This window comes from Pogonomyrmex barbatus, unplaced genomic scaffold, assembly GCF_055798465.1.
Source record: "Pogonomyrmex barbatus isolate J1 unplaced genomic scaffold, ASM5579846v1 scaffold24, whole genome shotgun sequence".
NCBI lineage: Eukaryota > Metazoa > Arthropoda > Insecta > Hymenoptera > Formicidae > Pogonomyrmex > Pogonomyrmex barbatus.
In genome coordinates this window covers 696,455-714,939 of record NW_028297121.1, presented here as the reverse complement: position 1 = coordinate 714,939, position 18,485 = coordinate 696,455, and the positions used below count along the sequence as shown (strand labels likewise).

Below are 18,485 nucleotides of genomic sequence, written 5' to 3'. Positions count from 1 at the left end.
AAAGGTCGAAAATTACTCGAAATTAGAGTAAAAAATTCATCGAAATCAATAAAAATTTCGAGAAATTTTCGACTTTTATCTTCGACATCGAAATGACGTCTTTTCGAGGAATCATTTCTGATTGAGTTAATTTGTATAGAAATAAACATATATAATATACACAATATATCTTTTATTTTTTTCCCCCATAAAAATAGTTATCCAAAAAATAATCGTAAGATTAAGATTCGAGCTGCAGAGCCTCCCAAATAAGAAAGGAGGGTGTGCGTCACGACGGAGCCGATCACGAACCAGTCGTAAAAACTCGTAATTATTTTTGCGAAAAAATACCACCTCAGCCAGGAATCGAACCTGGATTTCCTGCCTACTGGGCAGGCATCTTATCTCCTCGACTACCGAGGCATGTGATGATATTTATCGCAAATAACATGTTTAGAATAACACGTCAACAATATAATGATACACATATATACGTATATTATAATATACATATATACATGTATTCTTTCGAATCCCCTCGACCGGTACTTCAGAGAGATGATAGTCCTATTCTCTCGATGGATGCAGGTCGGACTGCAGCGGCGACACCCTTCAACGCCATTGACAAATATACAAATAATCCTCCTGGACGACAGAAAAGATTGCATCAAGCATGGCTCGAGCCTCCGAAGCTGCAGAGCTGCTTTAAGAGAGAGAAAGCTGCAATGGAGAGATAGAAGATAGTAGGTATACATATACAATAGAGAGCACAACGAAAAGAGGAGATGATAATGTTACGTCCGAGGTTTTAGAGGAGAGATAATACCTTCGGTCAGGAGGAGGAGAACTCGGATGGACGCACGGAACTGTTGTTGCTCTCACAGATCGATGTCGTGGGATCGATCCGCAAGTCGAACGCGCCCTAAGAAGAAAGGAACTGGGTCAGCGTCGGTGACGTTATAACCCTTACCTGCGCTAGCGCGATCGGTGGTCCGTTTTAAATCAGAGAACCGAATCTCTTTAATCAAGAATGGACCTCGTACGATCTTCAGGGAGCGGTTCGGGGTCAAGTTTTCTTTTAGTAAATAAATAGAGACGGAATTCGGATTAATTACGATTTAATAAAAAAAAAAAGGAAATACAACATCTTATTTCTACGATCCTACGAAGTAGCGCAAACATTAAATGTGTGTCCAAATTCACACTCTGTGAAACACATTTGAATATGGAAAATTTACAAAATTTTCATACATATAACTTCAAATAATAGAAAAATTCGGTACAACCTTTCGTTACAACTTATATAAATAAAAAAAATCCGATATCTATATTCCCAATTGTTCTAATTGGGACAAAAAGTTGCTTATTGCGAGCATGTCAACGGGATCGGGACGTAGGTATGACGGAAGATTAGGATGAGCGCTACGGAAAGCTTTCACAGAAACAAGGTAGGGAAGAGTGGATGGATGGGCGAGCGGGGAAATTGGACGAGATCGTAGAACTTCTCCACGTCGAAGTTCTCTTGTGCATTGTTTCTCGAAATTTGTCGCGGAGCGGAGGGCGGTAGCGTATTCTTGCAAAGAGATGTTAGAGAGTCTCGGTTCTATTTCGATTAACCGCTCCGCGAGTTCCTCGGCGTGTCCGGTTTCGCGACGAATCCGTTTGTTTAGCTTCTCCCGACGGTGTCGCAATGCCCGCTTCGTTTGCTTGTTCGGGATGGCTTTCGTTTGGTTCACTATGTAAATATAAGAGTTAGGTGAGAGAGAAAGTATGAGTTGAGAATGGTAAAAGAATTGAGGAATCATGGTAGGGCAGCTTCACCGAATCAATCGGCGGCTTGCCAAGTTAGAATGTTGAGGAATCGGGGGAGGCAGCTTCACCGAGTCAATCGGCGGCTTGCCAATTTGGAATGTTGAAGTGTTTTAAGGAAACAATTAAGTCAAGATCGCGAACCAAACAGCCAGTCTACCGCGGAAAAGAGTGATAAAGATGGACTTACTTTTGTTGTGGCGGGCGCTGGTGATGGACGAGTGTGGTGTCTGGGCTGGATCGTGGATCGAATCACACGAAAATGAAAGTATCGCGCACAGATTCTAACTGAGAAAAATTTGGCGACAACCTCGGATGGTCCCGTCCGTCAAGGCGTGGAACAAAGAGAAGAGAGAAGAGAGAAGTCCGCTCCAAGTCGCGGTTTATAAAGGATTCCGGAAGGGTGAGAATATCAATAAGTATACTACACCGATTCTAACTCAGAAGCGTTGAGGGGGTGCGGGTGTGCGGGGGGAAACGGATGGCGCAGGGTAGAGGAGAGGGGGAAGTCAGAGGCGGCAGTCCTTTGAACTAAGCCGCGGGAGGGGGGGATAGATAAGATAGTAGGATTCGGTGAAGATGATATAAACAAATAGATAAACAAGTAGATAAACAAATAGATAAACAAGAAGATAAATATATAGATAAATAAATAGAAAATTGCGACTCGAAGGACATGACATCATGGGGAGGGGGGGTAATGAAGAAAGACGAAACGAGGTGAGATAAACAAATAGAATAAGATAGCAAGGCGATATAAACAAAATAGGCGGCGAAGATGATATAAAAAATTGCGCGTGGACATGACGTCAGGGGGGGCGCCGCCACCGCCGCCGCCGCCACCGCCGCCGAATAAAAAAAATAAATGTCTCTCTCGTATTATCTCTTCCGTTGCGGCTCTCTCTCTCTCTTATGGCGAATGTTATTTTTCTAATTATTTTATGGTGGGGAAGAAAGAAATGAAAGAAATACATGTTTTTTGCATATTATATATGTTTATATTTTTAAACAAATTGAATACATTTTTAAGTGTGAAATTTTTTTATTCATATGTTTTTTTCTTATACACTAAAAACTAAAGCTAACAGCTCGCAATCGACGAGTTGACGTCTATCGAAGATATCGCAATTGCGTATCGCGTTCGGCACTTCCTCGGGATCTTACAACAGACGCGATGTTGGAGAATCGCGTATACTTGGTATCGATCGTATCGACGAATCTGACGAGTCGATCGAATGTCACATCGATATATTCGTCCAGATCAAACATACGGCGCAGGGTCGATTCGATCATCGTTACGCGTACGTTCAAAGATTCAAGACGTACGAGTGTAACGTCGTTCATTTGGTAAACTCTGACGGTTAACGACGCTTATAAAATTGTCTTTGTAATCGTTTCGCAGCAATTTATAGATATTCCATCGCTGCTCGTAGAGTCCCTTCCACGTTTCGAGAGACAGTATCAATTCCTGTCCCCGATGATCTCCCAGAGCGATCTCCACGTAGCTCAGTGGACCAACGTTGATTCCAATTTCCAGAAATTTGTAACCCGTGACCATCAGAGTGTAACGTCTGCTCAATAAGCGCACCGCGCGACGCTCCATCGAAATACTGTGGAAATTAAATATATAATATTGTACAATATTGGAAAAAAGAGAAAAAAATAAAAAAAATGCAGTTAAAACTTACGCGTTACATTCCTTCTTTTGTTTTTCGCCATTGTACGGTGCGCTGCTTCCTTTGGCGAAATACATTGCGTGTTATTCGAATGATGGAGGAGCGGAGTACCTTTTTTGTCGTGCAAATCGTTCGATGGAGGAGGACTGATCGCGTAAATTTTTGACATGGCAAACCGTTAACCTCCTCCCTCCCCCGTTCCCCCTTTTTTCTTTGTTTTTGTCTTTGGAATTTCATTGTTGTAATCAAACATGTAGCGACATGTTCGCAAAGGAGCGCGATGACGTTCAAATTTTTTTTTAGGAAGAGCCCGCGAAAAGATAGCTCTTCGTAGAAATCGACGTACGTGTCGCGGCGTGTCAAGAGAAATGCCGAACCTTCGGTTACTATAAACAAATCGGGGAGACTTATGATGGCTTTTTTTCGTGGAAATCGGCGTACGTGTCGCGGCGTGTCAAGAGAAGCGCCGATACTCCGGCTGCTATAAACAAATTGGGGAGACCTATGATAATGCTCCGACAAAGGGACAAAGAAATTGTCGATGATATATAATGGGTCATGGGGTGTGCAGGATCACAGATGGAAGTCTAATGTGAGAAAGAGAGTGTTACGTCCGGGGGACTTCACGAATTCTTCTCTTTCGGGAAGGAAAAATTTAACGGCTGCTAATCCATAAACGGAGCACTTCGAACGATCAAACAAAAAATAACCCGATCAATCAAAAAAAAACTCTAAATAAACAATCTTTCTCCCGAGATATGTCTCATTATCAAAAAAAAAACACTTGGTAAACCGGCTCGTCGGCGCCAACAGGTTTATGACTCACCAATAAAAATTAATATTTACGAAAGCAAATCCCTAACGGATAGGAAACGCGTTGGATCGTTCGGGGATGACACTCCCCACATTGGTGGGGAAACACAAAAAGCACCAGTCAAGAAGAACTGATTAGTGGCCGTTGGCCGGCACACCAATGAGCGATTAAGAGTGTGAACTAGCGGGAGAATTTTTATTAATAATTCTATCTATCTAAAAACTAATTCTATCATTCGCTGGGAAATCTGGAAAAGGAAACGCGACCACAATTCACAGAACACCGCTCCCCTCCTTCCTCTATATTCACAATTTTCCTAAACTATCATTTGACAAGCCAACACGGAAATCCATCACGCCCTCAGATATTCCCACCCCTCCGGAACCCTTTAAAAACCGCGACTCGGAGCGGATCGCTCTCTTCTTCCTGCTACATTCGTGGTCGACACCGAAATTATTACAGTTAGAATCTGTGCGTGACTTTATTATTTTCGAGCAATTCAACGATCCAGCCTATTGCATTCCCCGACCATCGCCACCGGCCGCTACAACAAAAGTAAGTCCAAGCTTATCATTTTTTCCTCGCGGTAACTGGCAGTTTGGTTCGCGACCTCTTATTTACTTATTTCTCTCTACTTATTTATCTTAAAAACACCTCAACATTCCAAATTGGCAAGCCGCCGATTAACTCGGTGAAGCTGCCTTCCCTGATTTCACAATATTCATTTCCACAACCTTCTAACCGGGCAAGCCGCCGATTAACTCGGTGAAGCTGCCTCCCCCGATTCCACAACATTCCAAACCGAGCAAGCCGCCGATTGATTCGGTGAAGCTGCCTTATTTCGATTCCTCAATTTCTCTCTTATCTGACTCTCATTTATATAGTGAACCAAACAAATGCCATTCGGAACGGACGAACGAAACGGGCATTGCGACACCGTCGCGAGAAAGCAAATAAGCGGATTCGTCGCGAAACCTGCCACGCCGAAGAACTCGCGGAGCGCTTAATAGAAGTAGAGCCGGGACTAGCCAACATCTCGCTGCATCAATACGCCTCCGCCCTCCGCTCCGCGGCCGAATTCGAGAACCAGTGTACTCCGGAAAATTTCGACGTGGAGAAGTTTTTTCACCTCGTCCGTCAATTTCCTCGCTCTCCCGCCCATCCACCTCCTGGCACCTTCTTCTTCCCAAGAAAATTTAAACCCGACAAACAATTTTGGGACCAAATCTCCAGACACGAAATAACCGATACTGTCCCTATGTATATTTCCCGTGATCCTCTTCCCTACCTCGTCCCAATCAAGGCATTCCGCACCGCGCACCCTAATCCTCCTCCACACCTGCAACCCGATCCAATAGACATGTTCGCGATCACCAACTTTTTGCCCCAATTAGAACAATTGGGAATATAAGTCCAGATTTTCCTTGCCCGCGATTATTTTTTTTTTATATTTTTTATGTATAAGACATCTCTTTGTTACCAATACCTCAACCTTTATTTTATGTACTCGAACAGAAAATTGTAACTCATTTTTATTATTTATTATTAAATTAATTGATCAAAATTCGGTAGTAAACAATTTTTTTCTCTCCTAAACTTGACCCCGCGCCGTTCCCGGCTCCCTGAGGATCGCACTAGGTCCATCCCTGGTCAAAGAGATTCGATTCTCTGACCTAAAACGGACCGCCGATAGCGCGGGCGCAGGCAAGGGTAATAACGTCGCCGACGCTGACCCGATCCCTGCCCCCCTTAACGCGCATTCGACTTGCGGATCGGCATCACGACGTCGTTCCGCGAGAAAAGGAGAGGTTCCGTGCGTCCACCCGAGTTCTCCTCCTCCTGACGAGAGATATTATCTTTCGTCCAGAACACGGACGTAACAAGAGAAAAGCTGACGTGCATACAAAAAAAAACGCAAAAGTATCGCTTAGTGTCTAACGTTCAACGAGAAGAAATGGCAAGTGAAAAGACATCGCAGGAATTTGATTATTTGGTATATATTAGAGATTTATTAAAAATTACTTATCCAACTGAAGTAGTAAGTATATTTATTCACATGTATCTTTCTAATGTTTAAAAATATTATTAAACTCAATATTGTAAAAAATATTAAACTCGATATTTTTTTATAATTTGACAGACATTATATCTCGATGGTATCTCAGTTGTGGAAACTGTGCAAGTATGGAATCTTATAAAAATTCAGATACGCCACGAATGGGGTACGTAACTTTTTCTCCTTTTTTTCTTTTTCTCTCTTTTGTCATTTTTCCTTTATTTGATATGTAATGTATTGTGTGAAATTGAGATTTTTTTATTATTTTTTGTAGTATTTATGCATATATGATATCAAAATTAATGGTTTTATGAATATTAATCATCGGCGGTGGATACGGTATCAGCATCGCCAAGGAGTATTTATACTTTTTATGGGAAGAAATTACTCGCGAGGATGTATTTGATTTGCAGAGACTCTTTACGTCCATATGAAGATGATGAAGAAGTGTGGTGAACATTTTCTACAGGATATTCTCATTATTTTGAATAATTATATAATTGAATAATTACATAAGTAATAAAGATTCACAAATGAATGATATATACAATAAATAAAAGTGCATTGTACGAGTTATTCTTTTGCATTAAATAAATATTAACAAAATTTTTCACTTTTTTAAATCGTGATTCAATTTCTTTGTCATGTCCAGGACCGACACACTGACCTACATTCCTGCTCGACGCGCGCGAGTCACCTCGGCAAGATAAACTTCTCGGCGTTATATGATAAGAAGCGGTACGTCGATCGTTAGAATTATCAACGCATGGGAAAGAAATAAAAAAACATAATTCGTATATAATATTTATTTTATTCATGGTTATCTGACCACCAATTAAATAATTTGAATACATTTTGTAATGCGCAATTAGTATAGTGATATCCGCATCGCATAGTATTATCAGCGTCCAGATTGTTTAGAGAATCTATATCTTCGTAATCAGCATCCAGAGTCTCGATGTACACGCGCTCATCATCCAGAAGCAAATTCCACAGCCATTGTCGTTTTTCGTGTCCCTTGACATATATGAGCATCGCTGTCATCATCGTCGTCGTTGTCGTCTTCTTTCGTTCCATGCACAGCCTTTGTAATCAAACTCTTAGCTTTGCTGTATGGAATCGTTCCGTCGTCCTATCGTCTATGGGGATGACATATCACCCAGCGTGCACGAGACTTGTCGGCACTTGCGAAGAAATGCCATGGTATAGGTTTGCAAAAATATAGTGAGAGAGAACGGTCCGTTTTCTGAGAGCGGCAAATTCCTTTACAACAAACTGTCCTCCAACGAGAAAACCTTGCAGGTCTATGAACGTTGGCACGACCATGACGAGCAATTTTTCGAGACTGCGATCGATTTCGATGTATCGTAGATTTTATTCTCTCTCTTTCTTTTTCTCTCTCTCTCTCTCTCATGTGCTAGCGATGCTCTTAGATGATCTTGCGTACAACATTGGTCAATGGATTGTAGTGAACCACGCGATCGTGTATAATGAGACAGTACGCGATGGTATTCATCGGTACGTTCTCCTTAGTCTCAAATTCCAATCTCACGTCCACGGTTGCGCTCTTGATCGATTCGTTTTGTCGAGAACAATCGATGATTATGAATGTACCGTTATGTAGAAAAGACGATGAGATTTGGCTCGAGATACTCGTATCCGTAGTAACCCTTGCAGAAACGCGCGTATGTTTCATACAACACGGACCATCTGTTTTTGTCGAAATCAAGATTCATATCGTCGTACGGATAACATTCCGAGTTCAAATAGAGTTTCACGTTAGTTAAGTTGCAGTCGTCGAATCGGCTCGTGTCTTCAGCCATGACATTTTTGCGACCTGTTTGCAGAACAAAGATGACGTATCGCGGTTTCTCGAGCTGAATAGCGGTCTTGATGGCCCACGAATGCTTGATTATACGCTGTAACAGCGGAAACTCGTACAGATCCCACGAGCGAAAAGCCATGCTCAAGTATCGTCCGCTCTCCAAAGTGCGCAGCATTGATAGTTTTTTTATCTCGCTCAATAACACGTGCGGCATTCGCTATTCTATCTTGAATAAGTCGATCACGGGATCCAACGCCGAATTTCCCATCAGGCAATTGTTGTCGTTACGAGATCGTATCAAGATCAACTCGTGACGAGCATTGATTATCACGCGTCTGTAATCCTCGCAAAATCCCAACAGTGCGTAGAGAGGTACGCAAAAGTTAAAATACCCATCCGCGCTAGTATGCGCATCCCGCAGCCGGCATTCCTCAGAATCACGCTTCTGTCGGATGATGTCGTTATGTAATGTTTGAGCGTGGTGATTACGCCTACGTTTCTGTTACGATCAATCTCCACACCATCAAGCTCGTATCGAATCTCATCGAACAGGAACGCGACAAAATTATTTCCCAACACCACATCAGATCCTTCGACAACTGTGTTCTTCGTTAGTTTTCCCTCGATATATAGAAAGCTTTTGTACGGCAATGTGTATAGATCCTGTTGCTGTATAGGTATTCTTATCTCATCGCTGTACCCGAACGTCGTATTGGCGAACGGGTTGTACGCATGAGTCTCAATCTTAACGATGCGATCGTCAGAGATTGGCTTGTCTTCGATGTTTAGGATATCAGTCATTTCACAAGTTGCACACCGCGAATCCTAAAGCTTGTAAAAATGTTCGACGCGTTAAGTTTCTTCCTCTTTTTGACGCAGCCGGATGAGCGAATATTATCGATCGATGTTTTCTTTGTAAAAGATGCGTTATCTTTCTGTGTATGCTTCGCTTCGTTCAACACGAGCATCTCAAATGTCACGCTCGCGTTATCGCTGTCGCCGTCGTACGTGCAATCTGACGATGATCTCTTCTCCTCTGAAATCGAGCAATCGTCCGTTTTGGTCAACAATGCGTATCGTTAGCTCCATAATGCTCCGTAAGAAGACTGACAGGTAAATGATCTGCATCGGTCTTTCCGATATCTTATATCCTGGCGGCATACTCGGCGAAAATTCGTGTATCGTGTGCACACTTTTGTCGTTGCTGTATGCGCCCGCTGTCACGTTGCACTCTACACGGATAATGTTTACGTTCATTATGTTGATCGACACGTCCGATTCGTGCCATCTTCGCGGTTGCAGTATACGCCTCGAGAAACCCAGCAGCGATCCAATGTTATGAGACTTGTTAAAGTTTATTCTGTAGGCGCATTTAATCTCACACCTCATCGTGTTATAATTTGCGCGGAGCACTATCGGGTATTCTCCAATCTCGTCATCGCCGCGCGCGGTATCACCAGCGTTACCCTCGGGCGCGTCGCGTCGCGGACATTTCCGTAAAATTTCACGTTTCAAAAATTCATTTATGGCATGCAGTTCATACGACCCCTCGGGAATCATAATTTCTGCATCGTCTTTGCCAAAATAAAATGTATTGTTCGAAGCGTTTACATTCGGTATCGTGTGATAAGTCTCCAAAATTGTTAGACCAAGCTCGTAGTCATCGCTTAAATCTATGGCTGGAGAGTAATTTGTCGCGAGAACGCTGCTCTTCCCGCTCAGCATAAGCGTCAGCGACATGATGGAAAAAGCGTTCGACGAATACTGAGACGTCGCGACATTTTGTCGGACTTTATAAATTCACGCGCGTCGGAGAAGAAACCACAAGCACAGCTGTCCGCAGACGCTCTGATCGTACATCTGATAGGACGTTCGATTGTACTCTATAGCATCGTCTCCGAAATATCGTATCAGTTCCTTGGGCGGTCGAAGATTATCGAAACTGTCAAAGTACACAACGCAATTGTTTCTCTTTGCGTACGCTACCCAATGAGTACCGGGGCCCGTCGTGTCGTCCAGATTTACGATATCATTTTCATTTCGACGCGCGCCGCTAATCGGTAATGCGTCACGCATAAAAACGCCTTTAAAATATGGTACGTGCATACAGCTGGTCCAATTGTACATTGGTGGTTACACTCGTAAATATTTTTATCGTCTCTTTGGCGTTTTTTTTTCTTTTTTTTTTTTTTCGCTGTTACGCCTCGTCCGCCTTTGTACGGAGCGAAATACAGTCCCTGTCCGCGCGTTTCCATCGCGCGACGTTGCAGTTCCTCGAGTGGACGTTGCGCGACTTTCCTGTCGTTTATCGTTTTCGCCACGCTGGCCGCTCCGCCGATTAAGGAGAGCGCCCAAAATTGGCAAAATCGGTAACACACCACCTCGTTTCGCCGTTGGAAGTATTCGTTTCTTTTTTTTGTCGGTTTTTTTCTTCACCTTCATACCCATGCCGATCTTGGTCTTGGCTTTCATCGTTGCCCAAACGGCTGCAGCTGCAGCTTTCTCGCTCAGAGCCGAATCTCTCGCGATGACGCGTCCTAAGGCTTTATCGGCGAGTACCTTGTCCGCCGCGTGTCTGTCGGTAAGATCGTTGCTCTGAGAATACGCAATATCGTGTTCACGGCACGCCGCGTCCAGTGGATTTATGCCCGTTTCACCTCTGGCTAATCATTTTTTCAGCCGAGTACCCGGACCGCAAAACTGATAGCCGGGGATATGTAGTTCGAAAGGAAGCGCGTTTATCGCTCGATTGAGCAGACCTCCAATGTAGCCTTCGTTTGACGCTGCTGCTGGCATAGGCCACAATCCTTTATCTTCGGTGCAGGACCGTCTATATGATCTCGATCCCTCGATTGATTATAATGCTCGACGCAACGACGATAGGTTTGAACCTCCAAATCCGCCTTTATATACTCCGGAAGCTTGTCCCACACGTGATCGATATAATTACCACACACGCGTAACAGTACGACCTTCGGTATATATTGCAACTGCTCAGCGCTCAAATCCCGAATATCGGAGGGATGCGACAGCGCGAGATACATTTTTGCTACTGAGCGATTCGTGGTTTCGCGCGTCTATAAATAGGCGTTCGATCGAAGCCTAGATAACGCAGTGCGAACATGAAATTTGTACGGCAGCCGCTGACGATACGCGTCGCGAACTGTGACGAGAGAGCGCGAATGATGGGAGACATCGCGACGGAGCGCAAGCACGGTGAAATGTTATCGAGTACTATACGCGCCATCATTTGCGGGCCGTCGAATTGTGGTAAAACCAACGTTCTCATAAGCTTGCTCGAGAGTCCGCACGGTGTACGTTTCGAGAACGTGTACGTATACTTGAAATCACTGCAACAACCGAAATATCGATACTTGGAAAATTTACTAACATCGATAGAAGAAATCGGCTACTTTACGTTCTCCAACAACAGTGACGTCATTCCACCGAGCGAGGCACGTCCCAATTCGATCTTCGTCTTCGACGACGTTGCGTGCGATAAGCAAGATGCTGTGAGAGAATACTTTTCGATGGGCCGCCACTCGAACGTCGATTGCTTCTATCTCTGTCAGACGTACGCGAGGATACTTAAACATCTGATACGCGACAATGCGAATCTGCTGATTCTGTTCAAACAGGATGGTACCAACTTGAAACATGTTTACAACGATCACGTAAATACCGACATGTCATACGATGAATTCTGTGCGTTATGCCGCGATTGTTGGCAGCGCGAGTATGGATTTCTAGTGATAGATAAGGACAGTCCGCTTATCAATGGGCGATACAGAAAGGAATTTAATACGTTCGCGGTACCGTAACGTGGTTAATCGATGTCGATATGTGGAGCAGGCAACATGGATAACACCAAAGATCGCGAGAAAATAGCGAAACAGATTGCGAAAACGAGCGATTCGATTCGCAAAAAATATCGCGCTTTAAAAATTGGTAAAATAGCTGAAGATACAGCGTTGGAGAAACGCTTCAAGCCCATCGTCGAACCTCTAAAACAGATTGTTGAAAAAACCGAGGAATCTCAATCGATTGAAAGAGAAGCAAAGGATCTCGGTATTAAGAAAAAACAAAAACGTGAAGACAGCGATAACGACAACGATAACGATATTACTACTACTACTGACAAGGATTCATATTGGACGGATGTTGGATGGTTGAAATTAATGCCGCAGTCTAAAAAACAACGTACAACGAAAGAATTGAAAGCCGCGTCAGATTTACTCGTGTTCGAGTCTACACCGATACAACCATCGAAAGATCCACCGAAAGAACCACCGCTGTTCCTGCAAAATGAAGATGTTTTCGAAACAAAAGACGCCAGTGAACCGTCATTCGAAACAACCATCAAACAGAGTCTGCAAACGCAACAAGGTCGAGAAGCGTTGCATAATCAGCTGGGACCATTAGGGCAAAAGTACGTAAGCCCTCTTCTCGATGATAATGGAAAAAACGATACATTTGATCGCGTATACGGTGTTTATTTCGATAAAAACAGGTGCAATGCTTAGTGACAAGAAATTTGACGTTGACAAAAATGACTCCATAATCATAGACAATGTGAGATACAATGGTACACCAGGATTGTACGAATTGATCTTCAAGAGACTTCCCGATGACGCGGTTTTTACCGAGGATGATAAACAAACGTATAAAAGTATATTGTTAACAACAAATGCTCATAGACGTGGTCACAGCGCCCATAATCTCATCAAGGACAATAGGGGATCCAAGTATATTAACATCATCGCTCCGCTCGTATCTACGTATGGAAGTAGCGGGCGTAAAAAGGGTGCAGGCGTGAGCAATATACCAGCCGCCATGAAGTTAAACGACAACAAGATCGATTACGTGCATTGGGACGATCCCAACGAACTGATGGATCGACTCCGATTGCTCGACGCTTCGCATCGAGCTGGTAACAACGCTCACGACAACGAGATGCTGTCGATCATCGAGGAACTTCGCGAAGCCGGCATTATTATAAATTAATCGCGTATCGACGAAATGAGCCAGTCGATTAACGTCAGTGAGGAAAAAAACAATTTTAAATTGTATATCTTATTTACTATTAAACATCGTTGGAACATGCTATCCGATGGACGTGAAAAAAATGTTAGCTTCGAGAGGTGACGACTCGTTGAAGAATTGCACGCTCCGGCGAGAAGAAATTTTTCACGAAGACGTGTCATAATTCGGGGATATGACGATCTGTGGCAGGCTGACATCGTCGAGATGCGTCCGTACTCGAGTTTCAACAGAGGTCATCACTACATACTCACCGTCATCGATGCGTTGAGCAAGTACGCCTGGGCCGTACTGCTCAAGAGCAAGGTCGGAAGCGAGACGGGTAACGCTATCGCTAAGATAATTCGAGAGAGCGGAAGATGCCCGAGAAACTTGCAAACGGATATGGGAAAGGAATTTTACAATGCCGATGTGCAACAACTCTTGAAAAAACACAACGTTAATCATTATTCCACATATACGGTGTTGAAGGCATCGATCGTCGAGCGATTCAGTCGCACGCTTAAGAACGACATGTGGAAGATGTTTACGCTCAACGGCACTTACAAGTGGGTCGATGCGCTACCGCGTCTCGTGTCAGATTACAACGCGCGCAAGCATCGCACTATCGGCATGCGACCCGTTGACGTAACTCCCGCGATCGCTAAAAGACTCTTGGATACGGTATACAGCGCGATAAAGATCGCAGGTCCAGCAAAATTCAAAGTAGGCGAATCGGTACGCGTGAGCAAGTACAAGACAATTTTCGAAAAAGTTGGTTACACGCCAAATTGGACCACCGAGGTGTTTAAGATCGTTAAAGTGCAACGTATTAATCCCGTACCTTATCTGCTCGAGGATTATCGCGGAAAATCGGTCGCGGGCGCGTTCTACGAGCACGAATTGCATCGCGCGACTCATCCGGACGTGTATCTCGTGGAGAAAGTACTACGCAAGAAGGGAGACAAGGTTTACGTCAAGTGGCTGGGATTCGATAAATCGCATAACTCATGGATAAACAAAAGCAGTGTGATTTAATTCATTTTTCTTCTTTTTATAATGTATTAAAAAAAATAAATATACACTGTATACATGTATATAAAGAGTTTTTATTATTTTTTTCTCCCATTACATTTTTTAAACTATACATGTATGTAACTTACGAGAACACATGTAAAACTGCATTATAAACAATATATGTATTAAGCCGAGTATACATTAAATAAATCGAAGAGAGAATTAAAGCTAATTCCTCAGCAAGCAGGATCTTGGTTGCTATTATAAATTATATATAAAATAAATTTGAACAACTAAATTTTATTGTAAAAACTACATATAAAAACTACAAAAAATACATACATCTATACTACATATATAACAGTATCGTATAAAACTACAAGAATGCATACGTTCATACATACATAGATATGATACATAGGTACGTACATACATACGTGCATATATGCATACATATAAACTATATAAAAAATATAAAAATATATGTACATTTTATAAACATGTATATATTACAATGTATATATTACAATGGAATCCGCCAATGTCCCCACGGTAACGTCTCCGTCGAATCCGGTACGATGTATCGTTTGTCGTCGTACGGACTCAGAGCGATTTTCGACTCGGACACCGTGTATACTTGGTATAGCTTGGATCTTATACACGATTGGCGACGAGTCATTTCGATCTCTTCGTTCAAGCACCGCGTATAATCGTCGAACGTTATTGTTCGCGTAACGACGTTATTCTTTACACCTTTCATCTTTTTAATATCTTTTCTGCCGTCCACCCTCACCGCGTACATCTTCGCTCTGAGTCCGACGAATTCCGTCATTATCGCGTTATTCTCATCCTTCATTAGACCGGGTACTTTTTTATTCGCGAGAGGCATCTCGTACGCGTTGTTCGTTGGATAATCGATCGTATCGAATCTAGCGATATCGCGTTTCATCGCCTCGTACGCATCATCGCACTCGATGTGGTATACGAGACTGTCCGTGTCGGTGTACATGATCTTACATTTCTCGCGATACAGCGGTGACATGTATTCGTGGTGAAATTCGTACAAGCAGATTTTCGATATGTCGAGTATACACATACCCACGTAAATCGGCTTGTTGAATTTTACCTCGAGTTTACGCAATTCGACGGCGATTAAGTTTTCCGCAAAGACGCTGCGCTGTGAAAATTTGGTTTCGCGATCATTGCCTCCGCGCCATGCCGTCCGTCCCATTTGGTCAAAAGTTTAACGTCGACGTAATTGCGTACATTTTCCATTGTTTTACCGAATACTGCGTTGTTCATTAATTTGTACAAATTTTTCTCAAAATCATTTTTCGCGTACGTTCTAAAGTGTGTATTGAGTTCGATGTAATTGCGGAGCCAGGCGGATTGAGCAAATTGTAGTACGCGATATATCTTTGCGATACGAAGACCATGACGCGTACATTGCTGCAGGTTGCGATAATGGATGACATACCGCTTCTTACGTATAACGTCGCGAGAAGTTTATCCTGCCGCGTGCCGGGTGGTTTATCGCGCGTCGGACAGAAAGATAGGTCAGTGTGTCGATCGTGTAAATGATGCGGATACTCGAGATCGACCTCGAGAATATAACCCGTAGACGAATCCGGAGCGATCGCGCTCGCGTCAAAGTTCTCAATGTCTTCCATCCATCGAAATTCGGCATAGGGCAGCGGTTGACACATCGCCCATCCGTACAGATTATTTACGTCAAAGTACATAAGGTATGATGACGGTTTCGACGGGTCGTACGAACGCATGTACTTGTTATTGGCCTGCGCGTATCTGCCGGAACATTGACTGAGACCGCCGCGTATACAGCGTTCGATAAACATAACCATATCGATGTCGGTGAGCAACTCAAATTTTACGCGCGTATGTTTCAACATGGCGTCCCACGTGAAACCTGGCAATGTGTAGTAATGCGCGGGATCGAGTCCATAACTCGCGACGCAACTTTCGCGGAAATTTTCGAAAACGTCGACCAATAACAAGACATCGGTCTTGAGATATAGATCGCTGTATTCGCCGAGCGTTCGGATGGAGAACCGCTGCCAGACGTTCGTGGCGTGCGCGTAATCGTTCTCCGACACCGTGTCATCGGTCAACGAGCTATAGAACGATTCACGCGATGGTAGGCGCGTGTTCTGCAGCTTGTCCGCGCGATCCACGTATTCGTACGGAAAGACACCTTTGCGCGTCAACAAGTCAAAATTTTTGTTTGAGACCGTGGAAAATTCGGAATGTAAAATTTTTAATTTTTTTTTCGTTAGAAAAAATGCCAATTTATCAAGGCTGGTATTTAAAAACTTGTACGAATCTGTGACCGCAAGCGTACGCAATTTCGTGAATCTGATCCCTCGGTGGTATCTTTAACGTGTTTTGTAAACGAAATATATTTTTCTTTTGTTATCGGCAGCACGTCGAACCTGCCTTCGAACGCCGTAGCTATTTCCGTGATGATAAAGTGCGCGTCATAACCGGATAAATTGTGAAATACTATGGAAATGCAATATGAATCTTTATAATTTAGATTACAATTTGAGTGCGCTGGACCACAGTAACGACCGGTAAGATGGCAATGATCGCGTATCCGCGTGTCGTCCGACGCAAATGATTTCTCGCAAATGTGACAACGCGTCGCGCTACGATATGCCTCCCACTACTCTCTCGACAACGTTTCCATGGGGACATTCGCGGATAACAGAATTTTTACTTGATGCGCCAAATCTTCGAGTTGCCGAACGAACCACGCAGCGCAGTCTTCGCCGCGACAAAATCGATATATCGATAACGCGTCGTCGTACGAGCATCGCACGTAGTATCTGATGCTAAATACCTCGTGCTGCTGGTAGGTGTACGATGCATCTTCCCTCTCTGCCGGTTCCGTTCGCCGTAGTACGCACTCCAAGTCCGCGTAAACGATGAATGGAAGTCGTTCCTTATTCGTGTGGTTCTTGAATTCGAGCCACTTGTCGTCCTCGCTCAGCAGTCGGATGGCGCAATCATTCATCTTTTCGCAGTCCGTTGTATGTGACTGCAATCTTTCAGACGAACTGAAGTAATGTAGGCATCTGCAAACGGAAAATATGATTTTTTAAACAATTTTTTAAACAATTTTATAAGAGAAATAATAAAATTTGTTAAAATACATACCGGTCGCAAAAGTATTTTTTGCATTTCTTCTTGTTTATTTGCGAGCTCACAAGGTGGGACAGATCTTTGATGTACGCGAAGTGCCCCGCGTTGTCGTCGCGCGGATCCTGCACGTACAATAGATTTGCGTGCTTCTCCATCTTCCTTGATGTCAGCCGTATCGGGAGAATCTCCTTTTTCTTGATACCGTAGACGTTGATTGAGATGTCGTTGAGATGTTCGAACTTCTTAATTTGGTTCAACGTCATCGGAAACGTAATATCTTGCAAATTTAACACCGTATAATGCGGGTACGACAATTCCCGATTTGTATTTCTTTCAGCCGGATGCAGAGTCGCGACCACCGACCACGCGAAACACGCATTGTCATTGGATCGTACATTGATCACCGCTCGCTTTAACATAATTTCCCGCGGTAATTCGATGTAACATCCCGCGTGCATTGGATTATATTTGTTCACGTTTACAGTCAAATTTAGAATTCGCGACAACGCCCATCCACTGTCGCGTTCTTGGAATTCTTCGAGCGACGTCAACGTGGGTTCGATAACGTACTGCTCGTACCACTCGTCCAAATTTGACACTCGAAAGACTTCACTATTTTTAGTGTTTATACTTTTGTTCGCGCGTTTATCGCCCGTCACAAATTCGCCGTTATGCAGTGTTCACTTTCACACTATCGTGTCTTTGTACAATGTCTCGTACTCGCTCGAGCACTACACCACCAGCGTCTTCTAAAAATTGTCGCGGCTCGATATAGTCCACATTGATCACCGCACAAGTCAATATACGGCTTTCAAATGCCGTATCGATTTCTCGCCAAACGAGAGATCCATTGTCTTTACTGGTGCTTGCGTACTCACCACCAACGTGCAGGAAACGTCTTTCTAGTTGTACTTTTGCACCCGCGAGTCGCGCGATCCTCGCCACCGCAGATTGTCTATTTGCAACGGTGAGTCGAGGACGCTTAACACGGCTAAGTTCCTCGAGTTGTTCGATGCACTCCTCACATCGTTGCAATCACGCGAAACACTCCACCAAGGTAACGACTTGGCTGCACTGCTCCAGCAGCTCGTGTTCCACTCGCTCTAGGTGTTCCATATTGCAAAATCT

At 43.6% G+C, this 18,485-nt stretch overlaps 2 protein-coding genes across 2 annotated transcripts; both read right to left on the bottom strand.

The window, feature by feature from the left end:
- Positions 1–3,103: 3,103 nt before the first annotated feature.
- Positions 3,104–3,610, bottom strand: LOC148936300 (uncharacterized). The gene is made up of 2 exons (XM_089078589.1): positions 3,477–3,610; positions 3,104–3,398 (listed from the first exon to the last, which is right to left on the bottom strand). Exons 1-2 carry the CDS (start codon positions 3,539–3,541, stop codon positions 3,104–3,106), a joined length of 360 nt encoding a protein of 119 aa, XP_088934715.1. The 5' UTR covers positions 3,542–3,610.
- A 12,857-nt stretch (positions 3,611–16,467) lies between these two features.
- On the bottom strand, positions 16,468–17,815 carry LOC112552340 (uncharacterized). Its single transcript, XM_089078585.1, has 2 exons — positions 17,373–17,815; positions 16,468–17,290 (listed from the first exon to the last, which is right to left on the bottom strand). The coding sequence occupies exons 1-2, from the start codon at positions 17,813–17,815 to the stop codon at positions 16,879–16,881; spliced, it is 855 nt and encodes a 284-aa protein (XP_088934711.1). The 3' UTR covers positions 16,468–16,878.
- Positions 17,816–18,485: the final 670 nt, after the last annotated feature.

Coding starts and splice junctions, on each gene's coding strand:
- LOC112552340 (XM_089078585.1), bottom strand. CDS start 17,815: ATGCACGCGGGATGTTACATCGAATTACCGCGGGAAATTATGTTAAAG. Junction 17,291..17,372: donor AAAAAATACTTTTGCGACCG/GTATGTATTTTA, acceptor TTCCGTTTGCAG/ATGCCTACATTACTTCAGTT.
- LOC148936300 (XM_089078589.1), bottom strand. CDS start 3,541: ATGTATTTCGCCAAAGGAAGCAGCGCACCGTACAATGGCGAAAAACAA. Junction 3,399..3,476: donor CAAAAGAAGGAATGTAACGC/GTAAGTTTTAAC, acceptor TAATTTCCACAG/TATTTCGATGGAGCGTCGCG.